The sequence below is a fragment of the Parus major genome, linkage group LGE22, assembly GCF_001522545.3.
Source record: "Parus major isolate Abel linkage group LGE22, Parus_major1.1, whole genome shotgun sequence".
Classification (NCBI taxonomy): Eukaryota; Metazoa; Chordata; class Aves; order Passeriformes; family Paridae; genus Parus; species Parus major.
The window spans coordinates 231,193-249,599 of NC_031798.1; the positions used below are offsets into that span (position 1 = coordinate 231,193).

At 47.2% G+C, this 18,407-nt stretch overlaps 2 protein-coding genes across 3 annotated transcripts; one reads left to right on the forward strand and one right to left on the reverse strand.

Moving 5' to 3' along the window:
• The first annotated feature begins 3,571 nt into the window (after positions 1 to 3,571).
• ATF1 (activating transcription factor 1) lies at positions 3,572 to 11,943 on the forward strand. 2 transcript variants are annotated; one of them, XM_015652031.3, is made up of 7 exons: positions 3,572 to 4,051; positions 5,272 to 5,400; positions 6,581 to 6,681; positions 6,990 to 7,120; positions 7,815 to 7,994; positions 8,076 to 8,235; positions 9,033 to 11,943. In XM_015652031.3, the coding sequence occupies exons 1-7, from the start codon at positions 3,941 to 3,943 to the stop codon at positions 9,175 to 9,177; spliced, it is 957 nt and encodes a 318-aa protein (XP_015507517.1). In that variant the 5' UTR covers positions 3,572 to 3,940; the 3' UTR covers positions 9,178 to 11,943. The 2 variants fall into 2 exon arrangements, with proteins under 2 accessions (XP_015507517.1, XP_015507518.1); XM_015652032.1 differs by having other exon boundaries at positions 3,923 to 4,007.
• A 453-nt stretch (positions 11,944 to 12,396) lies between these two features.
• On the reverse strand, positions 12,397 to 18,406 carry TMPRSS12 (transmembrane serine protease 12; the record flags this gene model as incomplete). The annotated part of the gene is made up of 5 exons (XM_015652000.3): positions 12,397 to 12,879; positions 13,930 to 14,072; positions 15,100 to 15,371; positions 17,228 to 17,426; positions 18,334 to 18,406. Coding segments are annotated over 5 exons (933 nt in total), but the record flags the coding sequence as incomplete, so codon positions are not given.
• Position 18,407: the final 1 nt, after the last annotated feature.

Below are 18,407 nucleotides of genomic sequence, written 5' to 3' on the forward strand. Positions count from 1 at the left end.
AGGCCGCGGCCTCGGCGCGGCGGCCGCTGCGGAAACCGCGGGGAGTTCCCACCGCAGCCGGGCCTGAGGCGCTGCCCTGCGGCCTGGGGCTGCTGCCGGGCCCGGGCCCGCTCCCCCCGTGTCCCGCTCGCCCCGGGGAAGCGGGGAGAGAAGGAGGCCTGGGGGTGACGGGGCCCGTCCCGGTTCCGCCTGGAATGGGGGAAAAGGCTTCCAGGGGGGGACGAGGGGTCCCGCATCCCCCCGGGTCCCGCTCCCCTCGGGAATGGGGGGAAGGTGGTCTGGGGGTGACGAGAGGCTCCAGCCGCTCCCGGCCAGCGCTGGCTGCGTCCCCGAGCCCTGCCCGGTGACAAACTGGGCTTTATCGCGACCCACACGCCGTTAATGGGCGTCGTTACCTGTCCGAATTTAGCCCCAGAGCCGTGTCCGAGCCTCGGCTGGCAGCGCTCAGTGAGGATCGGCTGCATCCAGGGCGGCGGGATATAAATGATCTCTGGGCTGTTTCTCTCTCACAACCATCAGATCCCTGATGCGGATAGAATATTGACATTTTTAGGCTGCAGCGTTTTTATTTCTGAAGCTCCTGTCAGGGGATGTTCCTGTACAGGGCTGGTGCTGGAGTGGGAGAAATGCTATGAGGGAAGTGCTGCTGGAGTTTTAAGGAATAACTTTGTGTGTTTGTGGAATGGAATCTGGAGCAGTGACTGGGCACGTTGACTCGACACTCCTCACTTGTTCTCTGGCACATCTGGTGGGATGTTCTGCCCTTTGCTCTGGCTTTTACTGATTTCTGGGGGTTAAAAAACGGAGTTCTGTCAGTTTTCTGGGTGAGCAAATTTTCTTCGAGTGTCTTAATAGCAAAATTAGGTAAATAATATTTTCACTGCTGAAAGCAGCTAATTTTGAGGACCCCAAATTCCCCTAGATTACTTAAATATCATTTAGGAAAATGTTTTGAAATCCCTTTGTATAATTTGTAAATGTCAGAATTTGACTCTTGTCACTATTTGAGAATAAAATTCTGTGTCAAATTTTCCTTGATTTCTGACATTATAAAAAATACAGTCAGCTGGCTCTTACAATATTTCAGATGAAACATCGTTCAGACCCTTCCTCTACTCAACTTGCCAGGGCAAAACAGAACTTGGTTTCTTCCTCTGCTGCTCTCTGTAGCATTTTAGGGAATTTACAGAATTAGGGAATCAGAGGAAGTTGTGGGAACAGGTTTTCTTTTTTAATTAATGTTCCTTGGGCACATCAGGTGTTTCTGGTGGGTTTGGGTGGTGTTTGGAGGGAGTCTGTGAACTTTGAGAAATGGAACGTGCCCTGAGGAATGTGACATTCCTGTTTATGTTTCAAAGGAAGGTGATTTTGAGGCTCAGGTTTGAAGTAGGATGAGTTTCCTTGGCTGGGGGAAGGTGATGCCCAGAATTTTTGGAGTCCTTAAAGCAAATTTCGTGAGCTGCTGTTGCAAAATCCTTTCAGTTAAATTACTTTTGAGGTGGAGCTGCATGGAGACTTCAGGTTTAGTGTGAAATCATCACCCTTACCTGTCTGGTTATAAAAAAGTGGTGTTTGTACAGACTGGGACAATAATCATTCTCTGGACAATAAATTTCCAGGGGGAAATTCCTGGTTTTCCAGCTAAATAAAGTTAAAGGCATGGGAATCTTGTGTTACACTCATATCCCCAGAGGCTGTGAGGATGAATTTCTGTCTTGTTGCAATCCTTGCTAAATCTTTTTATTGATTGATGTTGGATGAATAATTAAATATTCCAGAGCAAGCAGAGATGAATTAAACTCAAAACCCATATTTCTAATGGGAAATACTTTATCTTTTATTCCTGTAAGCAGAACTCCACACCAGTGAGAGAAAGGTCAGCGAAACCCTCTGTGTTTTCTCCCTGGGGTGTTTATTTGGGGTGGTTTTATTGGTTTCACTGTTTCTTGCAGGCTGTTTTGAGCCTTTCATGGGACAATAAGGTAGAGAAACTATTAGCAGAGAGCGGGGAGGGCAGGCTGTGGTTTAGCACTGCAGAAATGAGTGGAGGTTTCTGTAGCACTGGAAATTAATTGTCATTTTTGCTGCTGCCTGGATTTCGGTTTGAGGGGCCCTGGTTACCCAGGACACTTTGCAGGGTGCAAAATGCAGATTTTCCTTTATAAAAGCTAAGATTGTGTTTGAGGACAGACAGAGTTGTGTCCACTGCAGGTTTGTCATTAATTCTGCTCATTATCTTGAAGTGGTTGATGTTTGCAGCCACGAGGATGTCGGGAAGCTGCATCACTGGCTGGGGAAGGTTTGGTCTGTGCTGTAAAAGACACACAGAACCATGGATTTGTTTTGGCTGGAAAAGACCTTAAAGAACATCTCATTCCACCCCCTGCCATGGACAGGGTCAGCATCCCAGGTTGTCCCAAGCCCCATCCAGCCTGGCCTTGGACACTGCCAGGGATCCAGCCACAGCTTCTCTGGGCACCTGTGCCAGGGCCTGCCCACCCTCCCAGGGAGGAATTCCTGCCTGTTACCCCATCCAGCCCTGCCATCTGTCAGTGGGAAACCATTGCCCCTTTTCTTGTCTCTCCAGGCCCTTGTGAATGGTCTCTCTCCATCTTCCCTGCAGCTCCTTCAGGTACTGGAAAGGCACATTTAGGTTACCCTGAAGCTTCTCTTTTCCAGGCTGAACAATCCCAATTCTCCCAGCCTTTCCTCACTGCTCCATCAACCACAGTTTCTCCTGTCACCCAGGCACGTTTTGTCCCTACAAAGCCCTGCTTTAGTGACTTTTTTGGGGACCCCTCAGAGCAGCGAGGGCTCTGCTCTGGCTTGACTCTTCCCCCTAGGAGCGTTCATTGGGCTGCGTGCTGTGGTTGGGCTCAGCAGGGAAAAATCAATGACTCACATTTCCACAGAAAGAAATGTAATTTCCAGTCTCATAGCAACTGTCCTTTCAACACTTTCAAACCTTCTGTGACAAAATGTTTAACACTCACCCATCAGCTTTTAATGCTCCAGGCTGGTCCGCCCACTCCCCCCAGCTGAAACCTGCATTTGTGCATCCCTGAATCCCCCAGAATCCGAGGGGGGATGCTGGCAAGACGTTGAACAGTTAAATATAAAATCTTAGACATGAGAGAAGTGTTGCTGACTGCATTACATCAAGACAGAGTGACTCTTAAAATTCAAAACTGTGTTCTCTTCACTTCGATTTGAGTCCCTGGTTTGTTTTTATACACCTTCAGATAGTTTAAAATAGGTTTGGCTGGTGGCTTGGCTAAAATATTTTTGGAAATTATCTTACTTAGAGAAAGATATTCTTTAGTATAAAGAATTTTGGTTTTCTTCCTGGATCTTCCTTCAAACAGAAAGAGAGTAGGGTTAGATGGGCTATTAGGAATTGGATATTAATGGGATTATAATAGGGTGGTGAGACCCTGGCACAGATTGCCCAGAGAAGCTGGAGCTGGTCCTGGATCCCTGGCAGTGCCCAGGGCCAGGTTGGATGAGGCTTGGAGCAGCCTGGGACAGTGAAAACCATGGCAGGGGGTGGGACTGGATGAACTTTAAGGTCCCTCCCAACCCAAACCAATCCATCATTCCATGATTCTGTGTCCTTTACAGCACAGACCAAACCTGTTCTGTTCCCAGGCCTCAGGAGGTGACCCCAGGTGTGGAGCAGCTTCACCTGCCCAAACCCACAGGGCTGAGCAGGGCGAGGTCCCACGGTGTCCCTCCCCTCCTGCCCCCTTTGATGAGGCACAGAAAGACTCGGTGAAGTGACAAAAACCCTGGTTGTGCCCCAATAATGGTGACACTGGAGGGCAGAGAGCTCATCCAGCACATCCCAGTGAGACCAGAGCCATCAGGCAGGGTGGAAGTGGGCACGTGTCTGCTGTCCAAATTCGTTACTAACTGGATTTAACTGGTTTTCTCGTAGCTGATGATGGAAGAGGTGCACAAGGGCGGCAGCAGCAGCTCTGTTACGTCCCAGCCCTCAGCTGTACAAGGTACAACCCTGCAGGCAGCTCAGCTCTCTCATATTGCTCAACAGGTAAAGCCTGGGCTGGATCTCAGCAAACATTGCAGGGAGTTAGAGATGGTATTTATTGTGCTACAAACCATAGATCCCTTCTTAGGAGCACTCAGAGAAGAAAAAAAAACCAGAAAGAGGCTTAGAAAAATGTGTTTGTTTGATGGTGGATGACATAAAGTTATTTTTAAAGTGTTAAAAAGCTAATTTTTGTGTTTGTACAGTGCAGAAGTGCAGCCCAGATTTGGGGTTAGTTGACCAGGGGAGCTGCTCAGGAATAAAATGAGGGCCTGGTTTCATTTTTTTCCTTAGAAAAAGCATTTCCAGCTCTTTTTGTAGTAGCAGCAATCCTGGGTACTAAGCACCATGGAAACACTTGGATTTTAGCCCAACATGAACATATTTTATCTAATAAACCATATGAACCTGAAAATTTGAGATTCTTCTTCTGACATCCCTGTCAAAGCTTTAACCTGAATCCCTTAGAACTGGTGAAAGAGTGAATCCTTCCAGGAGGATTTTTCTGGGAAAAAAAGCAATATTTTGAAGCTTAACCACTGTTTATCCTGTGGAGGCAATTGGAATTTTGGTGCAAAATTGAGATAGAGGAAAGGAGAGAATATCAGCAGGTGTCCTGGGGTTTGTTTCCAGGCTGGTTTCCTGATCTGTTTTTATATAAAGATCTGATTGTCCCTTAATATTGTGAGTTATGATTGTCAAGTAGCATTAAATGGAAATTCAGCTGTTTGTATTTTAATGATCCCTTCATCTTCTCACGTATTTCAGATTAATAAAAGTAGTGAAAAAAAATCATGACAAAATTGGTTATTTACTTACAATCTACATGTATAACTTGAATTTTTGTTTTGTGAACATATGGAAATGTGAATAATATAAATTGAATTAAAGTGCAAAGATTTATTTGAGTTCAACATCAAAACTCCGAACACTCTAGGAAGCTGAAGCATTTTCATACTTTTAATATGTTACATAATATTTGATTATGTGACATTTGATTTTTCTCCAACTAAAGGAAATAACTGTTTCAGCCTTTTTTATATGCAAAGAATGTCTAAAAAGTGTGCATCATTAAAGGTGCTTTTGTGATTTAATTAGAATTCAAATGAGCTGCTAATGCAGGTTCTCCAGCAGTTTTCCTACACGTGTTGCACTTGCTGAGTGTTGCACTTGCTGAGTCGTGTGGCAGAAGGGTTTTACTGATGGTTTTTGGTCTGTTGTAGATGTCTCTCAGAGGTTCTGCTCCCCTCACAGTCGTTCAGCTTCCTGGAGAGCAAGTCCAGGTCCAGGGAGTCATTCAGACAGCTCAGTCCTCCTCTGTGATCCACTCCCCTCAGGTGCAAACCGTGCAGGTAACTCCAGAACGGCTTTAAATACCCCAGATGTGCAGTTCTGTAGGTGAGAAGATGTGAAAAGAGGTTTCTCTGAGCCTTTGTGCCCTGCTGTAAGAGACAGTGAGCAGTCCAAGGACACTCCTGTGGGATCCCTCATCTGGCCTTGGAATTCCTCCTCGTGGGGAATCATCTTTGGAGTCAAAATGAAACCTCCCTTAATTAAAAAATCCAACCCACAGCTCTGTAGTTGGTGCCTTGGCAGTCAGGTGGGGTCTGACACCCAAAGGAGTGGGGAATAATTCAGTAGTGGATTAAAATGAAAGGTGGGATGAGCTGCTGGGTGCTGTAACTCCCTTCCCATGGTAGCCAAGTCTTTGACTCACTTGCCACGTGGTTTTTTAAGAGTCCCATCCAAGAGGTACCCAGGGAGTGTCAGTGGGTCTGTTCCTGCCCCACTCAGTCCCTGCTGCAGAGCCCCACTGGGGAACCACGGCCCTGGCAGCCAGGCGAGGGAGGAGCTGCTCTAAAAACCCAGCAGTTTGTCCCTGATCCTTGTCCCACACTCCTCAGAGCACACGAAATTGAGATGCCACGAGAAGCAAACCTGGCAGGGATTGTCAGCTGTCTGTGCTGTAACATCAGAGCAGGGAGAGGGGAACGTGTCCCTGCTGAAAGCAGCACTGCCTGCTGCTCGTGTCTCTGTTAATTCTCTTTCCTTTTCCTTCCCCCTGCTTGCACAGTCTCCACTGACTGGATTCATTCCTTTTCTGTAATTCATGAACATCGTGGCCTTGCTGGGGGGAAGAAGGGAGTACAGCACGAGCAGGTTTATTCCCCTGCCTATCACAGCCTGCTCTGTCTCTGCAGTTCAGTGAGAGGCTGTTCCCAGAGCTCTGTGCATTCCTCTGCACTCTGTTACTGCCACATGGATAAGAACAAATAAACGTTTTGTTCACTAATAAGGAGCATCAGAGACAAAATAACACTTTGAACTGGACGAGCACAGTGGAATAAAGAGAAGTGTAGATAGTACTTTGCATATTTACTCCCTGATATGCTGCTGCCTGAAATATTCTTTTCATTGGGCTTTTACATTCTCACCAACAAACCCCAGTGCTCCTCTTCTACATAAAATATTCCAGGTTATTTCTGTGTTTGTCCTGTGCATCACTGGTGTTCCTGTTGCCTTTCTCACCAGGTATCTTCCTTGTCTGAGAGTGAGGATTCTCAGGACTCCTCAGACAGCATTGGCTCCTCTCAGAAGGCTCGAGGCATCTTGGCTCGTCGTCCATCCTACCGGTATGGCTGTGATACACTCGGTGTTTTCATTTGAAACCAAACCAGCAGCCTCTTCCCGTGGTTTTTACAATATTCTGCTGCCCTCCAGGTTGTTTCCTTTCCCTTGAAACAAGCAGTGAATCTGTTCATGCACTGAATATTCTGAGCCATCGTTGCTGTGAGGAAACTTGGACTCCACTAACTGGAGATTGGCCTCAGCAGGATTTTGTACAGGGCAAAACATTCAGCAGCTGTGATTTTACTCAGTTGTATGATTTCACTGGAGTGAGGAGTGTGGTCAAATGTCAGACTTCTTTCTTTTTTTGCAGAAAAATTTTGAAAGATCTTTCTTCTGAAGACACACGGGATAGAAAAGGAGATGAGGAAAGTCCTGGGGTCTCCACTGTCACCTCCATGTCCGTTCCCACGCCCATCTACCAGACAAGCACTGGACAGTACAGTATGTCACCCAAAACATCCTCACAGGTTTTCCTCAGCTTGCCTCAAAATGCAGAATTCATTAAATGTTTGAGTAAGATGAAGGACAAAAGTTGGTTATTATCTAGCAGTCAATAAAGTTAGTACATAAAACTGGTATCTATGGACTTCAGATAAACCCAGTGCTTTGTCATTTTAATTTTTAATTTTAATTTATTTTTTTTTTAATTTTTGCACATTCAGACATTTAAAGGTGTTGGTGTGGAGCACACAGAGGTGTTGTTTGCTGGATTTAACCCAACATGTCAGTGAAGACACCTGTATATATATATAAATATATATATGTATCATAGGCCACACTAAAAGGCTCCTGTGGTATCAGAGAGGTACAAAAAATTCGGATTTGTTCCTTTGGTAGATGGATGGAAGCACCACTTGGTGTTTGTGGTGCTTCATGCCTGCTCCTCTCCATCCTGTGAGGATGCACAGGTGCCCAGAGCAGCTGTGGTTGCCCCTGGATCCCTGGCAGTGCCCAGGGCCAGGCTGGAGGGGTTTGGAGCAGCCTGGGACAGTGGGAAGTGTCCCTGCCATGGCAGGGGTGGCACTGGCTGGGCTTTAAGGTCCCTCCCAACCCAAGCTGTTGTAGGACACTGTGATTGACCTGTTTTTGTACTGTCCAGCTACAAATCCCCTCATCCCTGTGCCTCCCCTCGCAGTTGCCATCGCAGCCAACGGGCTCCAGCTGGCAGGGCCGGGGGCAGACGGGGTGCAGGGGCTGCAGACACTGACCATGGCCAACGCCGGCGGCTCCCAGCCCGGGACCACCATCCTGCAGTACGCCCAGACCTCGGACGGGCAGCAGATCCTGGTGCCCAGCAACCAGGTGGTGGTGCAGAGTGAGTACCCAGCAGGGCCATGGTCACACCCCCGTCACCCTGAGTGCCAGCTGCTAATGCCAGCCCGTTTGTGTGCCCTAGCTGCCTCTGGGGACATGCAGACCTACCAGATCCGCACCACTCCCACCACCTCCTCCCTGCCCCAGACCGTGGTGATGACGTCCCCCGTCACCCTGACGTCGCAGACGAGCAAGACGGACGATCCGCAGCTGAAACGAGAGATCAGGCTGATGAAGAACAGGTATGTGAGGCCACCTGAGCTGCTCAGGGTGCTGGGTGTGATGTGCTGAGATGGTGCAGTCACTGAGGTTGGAAAAGACTTCCAGGTTTGTGAAGTCCAGCCTGTGACAGATCGCCACCAGAGCACTGAGTGACGCCTCCAGGGATGGGGACTCCACCACTGCCCTGGGCAGCCCCTTCCAAAGCCTGACCACCCTTTCCATGAAGAAATTCCTCCTGATTCCAACCTGAACCTCTCCTGGCACAGCTTGAGGTCTTTTCCTCTGGTCCTGTTCCCTGGGAACAGATCCTTGGCTGCCCCTCGTGTCAGGGAGTTGTGGAGAGGGAGAAGGTCCCCCCTGAGCCTCCTTTTCTCCAGGCTGAGCCCCTTTCCCAGCTCCCTCAGGAGTTCTCCAGCCCCTTCCCCAGCTCCATTCCCAGCTCTGGATATGCTCCAGCCCATCCATACTTGCAGTGAGGGTCCTCAACAATGTCCAGCACAGGGGGACAATCCCTGTCCTCGTCCTGTCCCAGGTGCCCTTGGCCTCTTTCCCCACCTGAGCACACCTGAGTTTGTGGAGATTGTGATCCAAACACAGGAAATTGTGACCCAGACATGCTCCCTTGAGTCTCTCAGCGTGGAGAAACCCAAAGTGGGGTTCCCCTGCAGACTGTGTCACCACATCCTGCTGAATTTCCTGCTCTCCTGGGGCAGTTTTGGCTGGGTTTTGTTCCTCACTGCACTTCCAGCTCTCGTATTGTGACGTTCACAAAAGAGATCTCACACCTAAAATCAAGAACTCTGCTTCTCTCTTGCAGAGAAGCTGCCCGGGAATGCCGTAGGAAGAAGAAGGAGTATGTGAAATGTTTGGAAAATCGAGTGGCAGTCCTGGAAAATCAGAACAAAACTCTAATTGAAGAGCTAAAAACTTTGAAAGATCTTTACTGTCATAAAAGTGTGTAAGAAGAGAAGGTAAAAACCTTTGGAGACTGGTGAAATATCAGAGGAGAATTTGTTTTTTTTTTATACTGAATTTTTTTAAACTAGATGAAAGGTCAAAAATGAAACTTTTCTACCTAGATTTCACAGCTCAAAGACTCTATAGATTTTCTTTACAACATGTTGGTGACAAAGTACAAACAGGAAACAAGAAAACCTCACCAAAATTCCTGCTGGCACAACTGGAAACTGATAAAATTCAAGATTGCAGCTACAGGGGAAGGACAGTCACGTGTGGCGAGGCAGGTGATGAGAGTTTCTTTGAAAATTCCTATGAATACCTCTAATAATGGGGGCAAAATTTGGTTACAAAGAAAACATGGATGAAACAGAATCCTTGCCATAGCTGACATTATTAGTAACATTTATAACCAGTGTATGTTTTGATTTCTTACTCTTTTCCAAGCCTTTTTCCTTCAGTTATTTGTCTGTAAATATTTTTATTTTAACCTGTAAGGTGGTGTTTACAGGTGCAGATGATAAAAAAGCTGATACTTTTGCTCGAGGTATAAATTATGTTTCTACTCTTTCTCAGATGACAATTTTAAAAGTTGGGATGATTTTTTTTTTTCCATGTTTGCCGTGTTTATCAGATTGGGGAAGGATCTGCAGAAAACAGCAAGTGGCCTGGTCCTGGAAGTGTCTGAGGCCCAGAAAATTGTGTTGATTTTCTTAGAGAATTCAACACATCAATGATTTTAAAGCACAGTGTGAGGGACAAGGACTGGTGACAAAAGTTCTGAAGAATTTCTGAGATTAAACTTCCGAAAGTTTTTAATTTTGCAAGAGTTTGTTCTTAGTTCTGGGCATGAGAAACATCAATCACTGAAAATTAAATTGTGTGCTGATCATATCTGCAATTAAACACTCAGTGCTTGTCCTGGCCAGGGATTCTCCCAGGCTCTGGAACATGAAACCAAATAGAAGAAAAATGATCTAGTAAAAAATGGAAGATCTATACCAAAGGGTTATGAGGTTCTAATCTCTGGTTTATTGCTGGAAGTAGTGCAAAATTACAATTTCCAGCCTAATTTTGTACGGTAGGAGCTATTTTGCAAAGTAACGGTGTCTTTGTAAGCAAATACTATATTGCAAACAGGGAGATGGTTGGTATATTTTGTAGCTAAATTGTGATCTTTACAAAACCTGAAATTGAGTTTCTATACGTATTTTGACAGTTTATATCTTTCATTTTAGTAACCAAATGAAATATTTTGTGAACCAGATTTTCAAGGATATATTTTTATGGATAGTACAAAGTCAAATGAGATCCTCTTTGGTGTAGGAGATACTTGAATTAATTTTGTATGTCTGTAGGCAACTTGCAGAAAAAAAACGGATCCTAAAGAGTATTGGGGGGAAAAAAAGAGAAAGAAAAAAAAAAATAAATGAGGGCTTTTTTACTCCCCAGAGTTGACAATATCCGCTCATTACATCTCATCGTGTCAGAGAGTCCAGTTTGTACAATTTTAATTTGTTTCAAGTGCAGATGTAAAGTTTGCCATGATCAGGACTCCTTTAGCTGGGGGATCTCCACTCCTGGAGCCCCCCAGAGCTGTCTGGCTGCGGGCCTGGTGGGCAGGACATGGTACCAGGGCAGGGTGTGACCCTGCTGGTGTGGGGCAGGTGCTTCTTGCATGAGTAATAAACCATTTCCATAGCTGGGATTGAATCCTGCTTCCAGTTCTGTCAGTGGGAATTAGACTGTGGTGTCAGAGCTCCGTGTGTGTGTTGTGCCAGCTCAGATCCCGATGGAATTCAAGCTGTGCTCCCTCCCTGGATGTGTAATGCTTATCCCATGGTCAGTCAGTATTTTTTTTATTTTACTCCTTTGGGAATTAATGGACTTGTAGCAAGCAGAGCTCTTTGCCATGAAGAACCTGCATTCCACAATCTCCTGGTTAGTGGGCTAGAAAAGGATATTTTTATTCCCTGAAGTTCCCAAGTCTCTGGTTGTTGTGGGCACGAGTCCCAGTGCGTTTCCTTTAGGCCAGGCTGGAGTGTGACTCCTGGTCACAAAAAAAATAAAATAAACCTTTGTGACACGTCAGAAATAAGGTTGGGAAAGTCCTAAACTGAGGGAGCTGCTCCTGGAGAGGTGTTTGCTGTTTCTTTGGTGGAATTTCAGGAGAATTGGACAGCCTGGAATGTGGCTGGAACACGCACCTGAGAGAACTGGACCTTTCCTCAGCCCTGTGCGCCCTGGCACGTGGCAGAGGGTTTGACCTACAGCTCTGAACTGCTTTGGGAACTCTGTGGTAGCTGATCCTCACTGTGTTCTCTCTTTTTTTTCCTTTTCTTTTGTAATATGGAACAATAATAAACAAAAACTATCAAGTGTTAAGACTGTAAAAACCTGGTGGCCAGTTCTTCTTGTATCCAGCAAGGGAAGTACCTGTCCTGCCAGACACACACCAGGAGTCAATTTTTATACTCTTAAAATAAAGTGTGTTGGGAAGAACAGCTGATTTTTCATCATGGGAATATTAAACAGTAACACAAGTTCACTCTTTTAAGCACTGATCATGAAATTCTTAGTTTGGATTTACTTTTAAATCTCGATTTTGAAGAGTAAAATCTCATTCCTGAGGGTAAGAGATGCAGCAGCTGATGCTGTTCTGCTGGTTGGTTCCAAACAGTCCGTGCTTTCCATGAATTGTAAATATTTGGTGAAACAATTAATGGTTGCAAATTTTGATCTTGGTAAATAAAGTCGCTAAAATATTATAATTCTGATGGTTCCTATTTATTTTTAATGAAGTTAGAGCTGCAGTGGTGGTGACCAGGTGTGAATACCTGTGTGGGATTGGGTCATATGACAGCCAGAAATAAATAATAGTCAATTTTAGTGGATGAAATGGCACTTGTATACAATAATACACCTGCCAGTGCTAAAAATCCTAAATGCAGAACAGCTTTTCCCTTCCTGCAGGGTTTTTTTACCTTCTTAGTTCTCAATAAGCTGAGCCACAGTTAAGGTTTGATTAATTAAATGGTTAATTAAAACCTTGGTGTGCTCTGCTGGTTTTTACCCGGCAGAGGGAGCATCTGCCATCCCCAAACCCTGCTGGCATCGCTGGGTGTATTTAGAGTATTTAAATACACTGGGTGTATTTAAGGTGTATTTCAACCTTCTGATGGCTGGAAAAGCACAGAAATAGGGTGAGAAGAAAGTGTTTCCAGTTGATAACATTTCTATATTCAATTCTCTTTATTAGTGCTGAGGCTGTTACTGTTTCCTCTCCTGTCAGTGTGGATATCAGAGGCAGGAAACAAAACACAATGGCAAACACGACTCCTAAAAAAGTAAGTGCACATCCTTTGGCTCTTGGTTTTATTGTGAGGCAGGAGGGAGCTGGGTTTTCCAGGCTTTTCCAGGCAGGACAGACCTCCACGAGGACAGCACCATGGTTTGCCCCTCTACACCGTCTGCAGGAGCGCTGTGTGTACCACGGTCAGGAGGATGGTGAGTGTGGTGCTGACGGGGTTCCAGCTCTTGTTAGTCAACAGAAGTTTGGCTTTTATCCATTTTCTGTACTGGGACAGGCGCACGTAGATCCCGGGGTATTTGGGGCGGCCGCAGCCCACCCCAAAGCTGGCGATGCCAATGAGGTAATACTTGTCAGTGTCAGGGTGGTAACACACCAAGGGGCCCCCGCTGTCACCCTGCAAAGGAACACCACAAAAAACAGCAGCATGGAAAGGTTTCCTTCCAACAATAATTCAGGGCAGTGAGCAGTCTGCTTTTGGGGTCACAATGTGGACAAATGGACAATTCAAGGTAAATCTGGTGTTGCTGAAAGACAAACAATCAGCACCCCTGAGGTTGGAAAGGCCCTCCAAGGTCATCAAGTCCAACCTCTGCCTGATCCCCATCCTGCAGGATGGCTGAGTGCCACATCCAGTTGCTCCTTGGACATCTCCAGGGATGGGGACTCCACCAGCTCCCAGTGCCTGACCACCCTTTCCATGGAGAAATCCCTCCTGCACTGACCAGAGCCCCAGCCCTGCACTGCTTCAGGATCCCTTAACTCAGGATTGTTTTCTCTCTGCACCTTTTCGTGCCTAAACCTAAACACTGACTCCTCACTTAACTGGGGAGTTCATCCAGGCAGTGTGGAAGCTGCAAGGGAACAGTAAGGAGCACAAATCCTGTGTCTTGGCCGTGTCACCTGCTCAGGGAGAACTGCTGAGAGAAGCAGGAAGTGTATCAGACAAACAGGATTCATTAAGGGGTTTAATTAGAAATGTCTCCCTGTCCCAGCTGGAGTGCTTTGGACCTGAGAACTGGCTATTCTGAGAAAGAGGTGGTGATTGCTCAGAATTTAATGTAAAATCACACCACATCCCTGAGCCACTTGCACTTCCCTGTGCCTTACCTGTGTCCAGCGCTGCTCTCCAGCACAAGAACTGGTGAGAGACATTGTGCTTCACACACACTGCAGTGTCCAGTGTTCTGTCTCATCTATCATTTACCAACACCTTTGTGCCATAAATATGTTCCATTTGTTTATTCCTCTTTGTTCACCTCTTCCTGTCATCCTTCCAATATCACCAAATTCCTTGCGTATGTTTTCGCTCTGCAATCACTGTCCCGCCCTTTTACGATGCTTCCTTTGCATCTGACGTGTTTTCCACTTAGCATTTCTGCTGTTTTTAATTACTTATGCTACAAATCACAATGCTTGGGAGGTGGGGCACCAGGTCCCTTCTCACCTGGCAGCTGTCGGTGCCTCCGGCCCAGACTCCGGCACAGAGCGCTTTGTTGTTCATCAGCCCCGCGTACCCCTCGGAGCTGTTGCACAGGCTGGAAGGGAGGATTTCCACTTGGGCTTCTTTCAGCACAGATGAGCTTTTACCTTGAATGGAGAAAGAATTTAGAAAGGTGAAATGTGCTGGGGTGTGTAGCAATTTTATAGTGGTTTTTTCCCCCCTGTTTCACCGGCCTGGGTGTGTTCATGGATGTGTTCAGACATGGATATGACACAGACCCTGCCTGTTCCAAACTGATGGGAAGTGGAGTGGGTTAAAGGTTTGAAGACTTGGGTTTGATGCAGATTTTGCAGTTCTTCCTCAGAAGCAGCATCAATGATAATACACCTGCCTTGCTCAAAGTGTCAGAGGTGATTTATCAAACAGGCTCACAGAATCCCAGCTGACCCCAAAACTCCCACAGATGACACCAGCTGGCACTGAATTTGTGCCCAGTGGGAGTAAGGAGAGAATTGGAAGGGGTGTAGTCGTTCATAAATCCCCTGGGAACCCCTCAGTTCACAACATGTGGCATCAGAATTGTTGCTTTTCAATAAAATAGCTGTTTGCAGCAGCCCACATTGACCTGCACCACAAATCTGAAATCAGCTGAGTTTGTTTTCCTTTTTTTTCATGTTATACTTGGAAGAAAGGCTGGGAAATGTATTCCTGTGGTTACAGCTGTGTGGGTCTAACCTGCTTGTGACCCTTGAGAGCAGATCTTCACTGCAGAGTTAAGTGATGTTGTGTGAGGAGACCATAACCTGAGCAAATCCAGTTAGAATCACATAGTGGTTTGGGTTGGGAGGAACCTTAAAGATCCCACGGGCAGGGTCACCTTCCACTACCCCAGGTTATTCCAAGCCCTGTCCAACCTGACCCTGGACACTTTTAGGGATGAGGCAGCCACAGCTGCACTGGGCAATCTGTACCAGGCCCTCACCACCCTCACAGGGAGGAATTCCTTCCCAATATCTAATGTCAACTTATCCTCTTTCAGTTTGGTGCCATTCCCCTTTGAAAGGTCAGGAAAAGCCTCCAAGATCCAAGCACAAAGTGAGTTTATAAACTGGGGGAGCTGGAGTGGGGGGTACCCCGTGGTGTGAGGGTGAGGACGTGGCCAGAGCCCCTTACCCTTCTCGGCCGTGCGTCCCCAGCCGCTGATGAAGCAGTCAGAGCTGTTCTCCAGGGGCTGCACCAGGGGAGCTGGGGGCAGGCACACGGGCTGGATGTACAGGCTGTAGCGCACCGCCGTCCTCAGCTCAAACACCGCCACGTCGTTCTCAAAGGTTTCCCTCCTGAACTGCGAGTGCACAATGATCCTCCTGATCCTCCTCCTCCTCGTGAACGGGCCGTGCTTCTGAAGGTTGTGCACGCCCAGGACGGCTCGCCAGGAACATGGATCCCTACGAGAGAGTTCAGGGGGGTTTTACATTGCTTTAAGGGTTTGTTCTTATGGGATCACAGAATCCAGCAATTGGAGGCACCTTAAAGCTTATCTCATCCATCCCACCCCAGATTTTACAGTTCACTTTCCCCCAGGTCATGGTTGAGTCAACACAGGCGATGTGACTGGTGCAGATTGTGCAACAGAGGTAAAGGCTGGAAAAGAGACCGGTGCTGGCAGCTGAAATGCTCCAGAGTTGCTGTAAGTGCAATTAAAAGTCTGTTCTGAGGAGTTATTACCACAAAAAAAAAAAATTAAGTGCCAAATTGTTGGTTCTGATCAACAAGAAAAAAGGAAATAGTGTTAAAACTAATGAATTGGAGTGTTTGTAATCTAAATACCACAACATTTTGTGGTTTTAGTGGTTCAGAAAATTCTTTTTAACCAAGAAAACTGTAGCTCTGTGGAACAAAGCAACAAACTATTGGAAAATGGGGAAAATGGGCTGGGGAAGGGAGCAGAAAACCTGGCATGGGAGAGGATCCTCCTGCTCCAACTGCTGTTCCACAGGGAGCAGCTCCTTCCCCAGCCATGATCCCAGCACTAGGCTGGAGTGAACAGTCCAGAGCTGGAAAAGCCCAGAGTCAGGGCTTGGATGAAGATCTCATCCAGTCTCATTTTGTGATTCTATAAATCAAAACCAAACAGCCCTTTATTAGAAACAATACAGGTAATTCTGGCCCAGGCCAGAAGGGCACAGCCAAGATTTTTGGATGTTGACTTATGATTCTTGACTGATTATTCCTGATGTTGGCTGCCCAGGGTGGAGTCCCCATCCCTTGAGGTGTCCAAGGAACAGCTGGAGGTGGCACTCAGTGCTCTGGTCTGGTGACCAGGTGTGGATCAGGCAGAGGTTGGACTTGCTTTTGGTGATCTTTTCCATCAAACCTGTACTCCAGCCTCTTCCCCAGCTCTGTTCTGGCTCTGGATATGCTGCAGTCCCTCAATGTCTTCCTCATCATGAGGTTCCAGCACCAGAGGGGCTTTTGACAACCCCTGATCTGCTCAGGTTCCCTTGGCCTCCTTCCCCCCACCCAGGGGGCTCACCCGTGGTGCCCAGGACTTAAACACTCGGCCCAAGCAAACAGTTGTTCTTAATTATAACAGAGAATCCCACCAATTAGAAGGACTATTGGATATTGGGGCGGACTCAAGTATTGTTTCTCCACAATACTGGCCCCAGGAATGGCCTTTGTTGCCTAGTATGGTTACTGTTACAGGGCTGGGAGGCTTAACTTGAGCAAAGAAGTCTCCACAAATCCAGATTCAATTAGATGGGAAGGTCATCAGTTCTGTTTTGTCAATTGTTTCATTACCAGACAAGGTTTAATGGGGCGAGATATTTTGTCATAACTTGGTGTTATTTTGACCAATGAGCACCCTTTAGAGTAGAGGCCATTGTTTGGACTTTCCCACTCCCACTTAAATGGATAATTCATTAATTATCCATTAATGGATAATTAATGGCATAACTTGGTGTTATTTTGACCAATGAGCACCCTTTAGAGTAGAGGCCATTGTTTGGACTTTCCCACTCCCACTTAAATGGATAATTCATTAATTATCCATTAATGGATAATTAATGGATAATTAATGGAACCAGTATGGGTTGAACAGTGGCCTTTAAAAAGGGAAAGTCTGCAACAAGCTCATCAATTAGTACTAGAACAATATCAACAAGGACATTAAAAATTGTCAACAAGTCCTTGGAATACTCCTATTTTTGTTACAAAAAAGAAATCTGGGAAATATCGATTGCTGCATGACTTCCATGCAGTAAAAATGCACAAAGGAGCAGTAGTGGTCAGTACGTACGTCCTGCCATCCACGCAGTGCCCGGCGGTCAGCACAGCTCTGCGGCTCAGCAGCACACCTCCACACAGGTGTATGAAGCGGACACCGCCCCGCAGCACCTGCAGGCTCACCACCCACGGCCACGCGCCCTCCGGGGCCTCGTGGCCCCCCACGATCCAGGACGCCACGGTCCGGGCCAGCGGCAGCTCCTGCTGACACTCTGCAAAACACCGTTGGCTCCGTAAAGCACCTGGAGGGTAAAACTCTGCTTTTGGGTTTAATGGTTGGGCTTTTCTTGCTGTTGGCTCAGGGGTTTTCTTTGGGGGTTTTGGGGGTTTTGGTGGGTCTTTTTTTGTTGCTGGTGGTGGTTTTATTTGGGTTATTTTTTGGTTTTTAATTTGGTTTGGTTTTTGGGTTTTTGAATCTCCAGCATCACCACAGCACAGGAAGGACTTGGACCTGTTGGAGATGAGGCGAGTTGTTTAGAGGGATGGAGCAGATCTGGTGTGAAAAAAGGCTGGGAGAATTGGGATTGTTCAGCCTGGAGGAAAAACTTAACTGTGGCCTTCCAGTGCCTGAAGGAGCTGCAGGAAAGATGGAGAGGGATCATTTAAATGGACCTGGAGTGCCAGGACAAGGGACAATGGCTTTAAACTGCCAGAGGGCAGGGTTAGAGGGGATATTTGGAAGGAGTTGTTCTCTGTGAGGGTGGTGAGGCCCTGGCACAGGTGCCCAGAGCAGCTGGGGCTGCCCCTGGATCCCTGGCAGTGCCCAGGGCCAGGCTGGAGGGGCTGGGAGCAGCCTGGGATGGTGAAAGGTGTCCCTGGATGGGCTTTAAGATCCCTCCCTTCCAGCCAAAACCATTCCAGGGCTCTCTGTACTGCAGGACTCGCTGTCTCACAGGATCCCAGCGTCTGGGAATCCCGATTTTCCCAGCCGATGTGAAACACGGCGTTATTTATCCGACTAAGGGGTATTGTGTTATACATTAGCGGTTAAGCGCGCTCTACGAATTCACCAGATTTGTGTATAAACGAGGTTTTTCCTCCCCACCTCAGGCTCTTCCCCGCTCGCAGCCCCTTTCCCCGACCCCTCCGCCCCGGCCCGGCCCCGCCGGGTCCCGGTACCGTCCACGGGCTCCTTGGGGGCCGCCGCCCCGGGCAGGGCTCCCGCGAGCAGCAACAGCAGCAGCGGCAGCGCG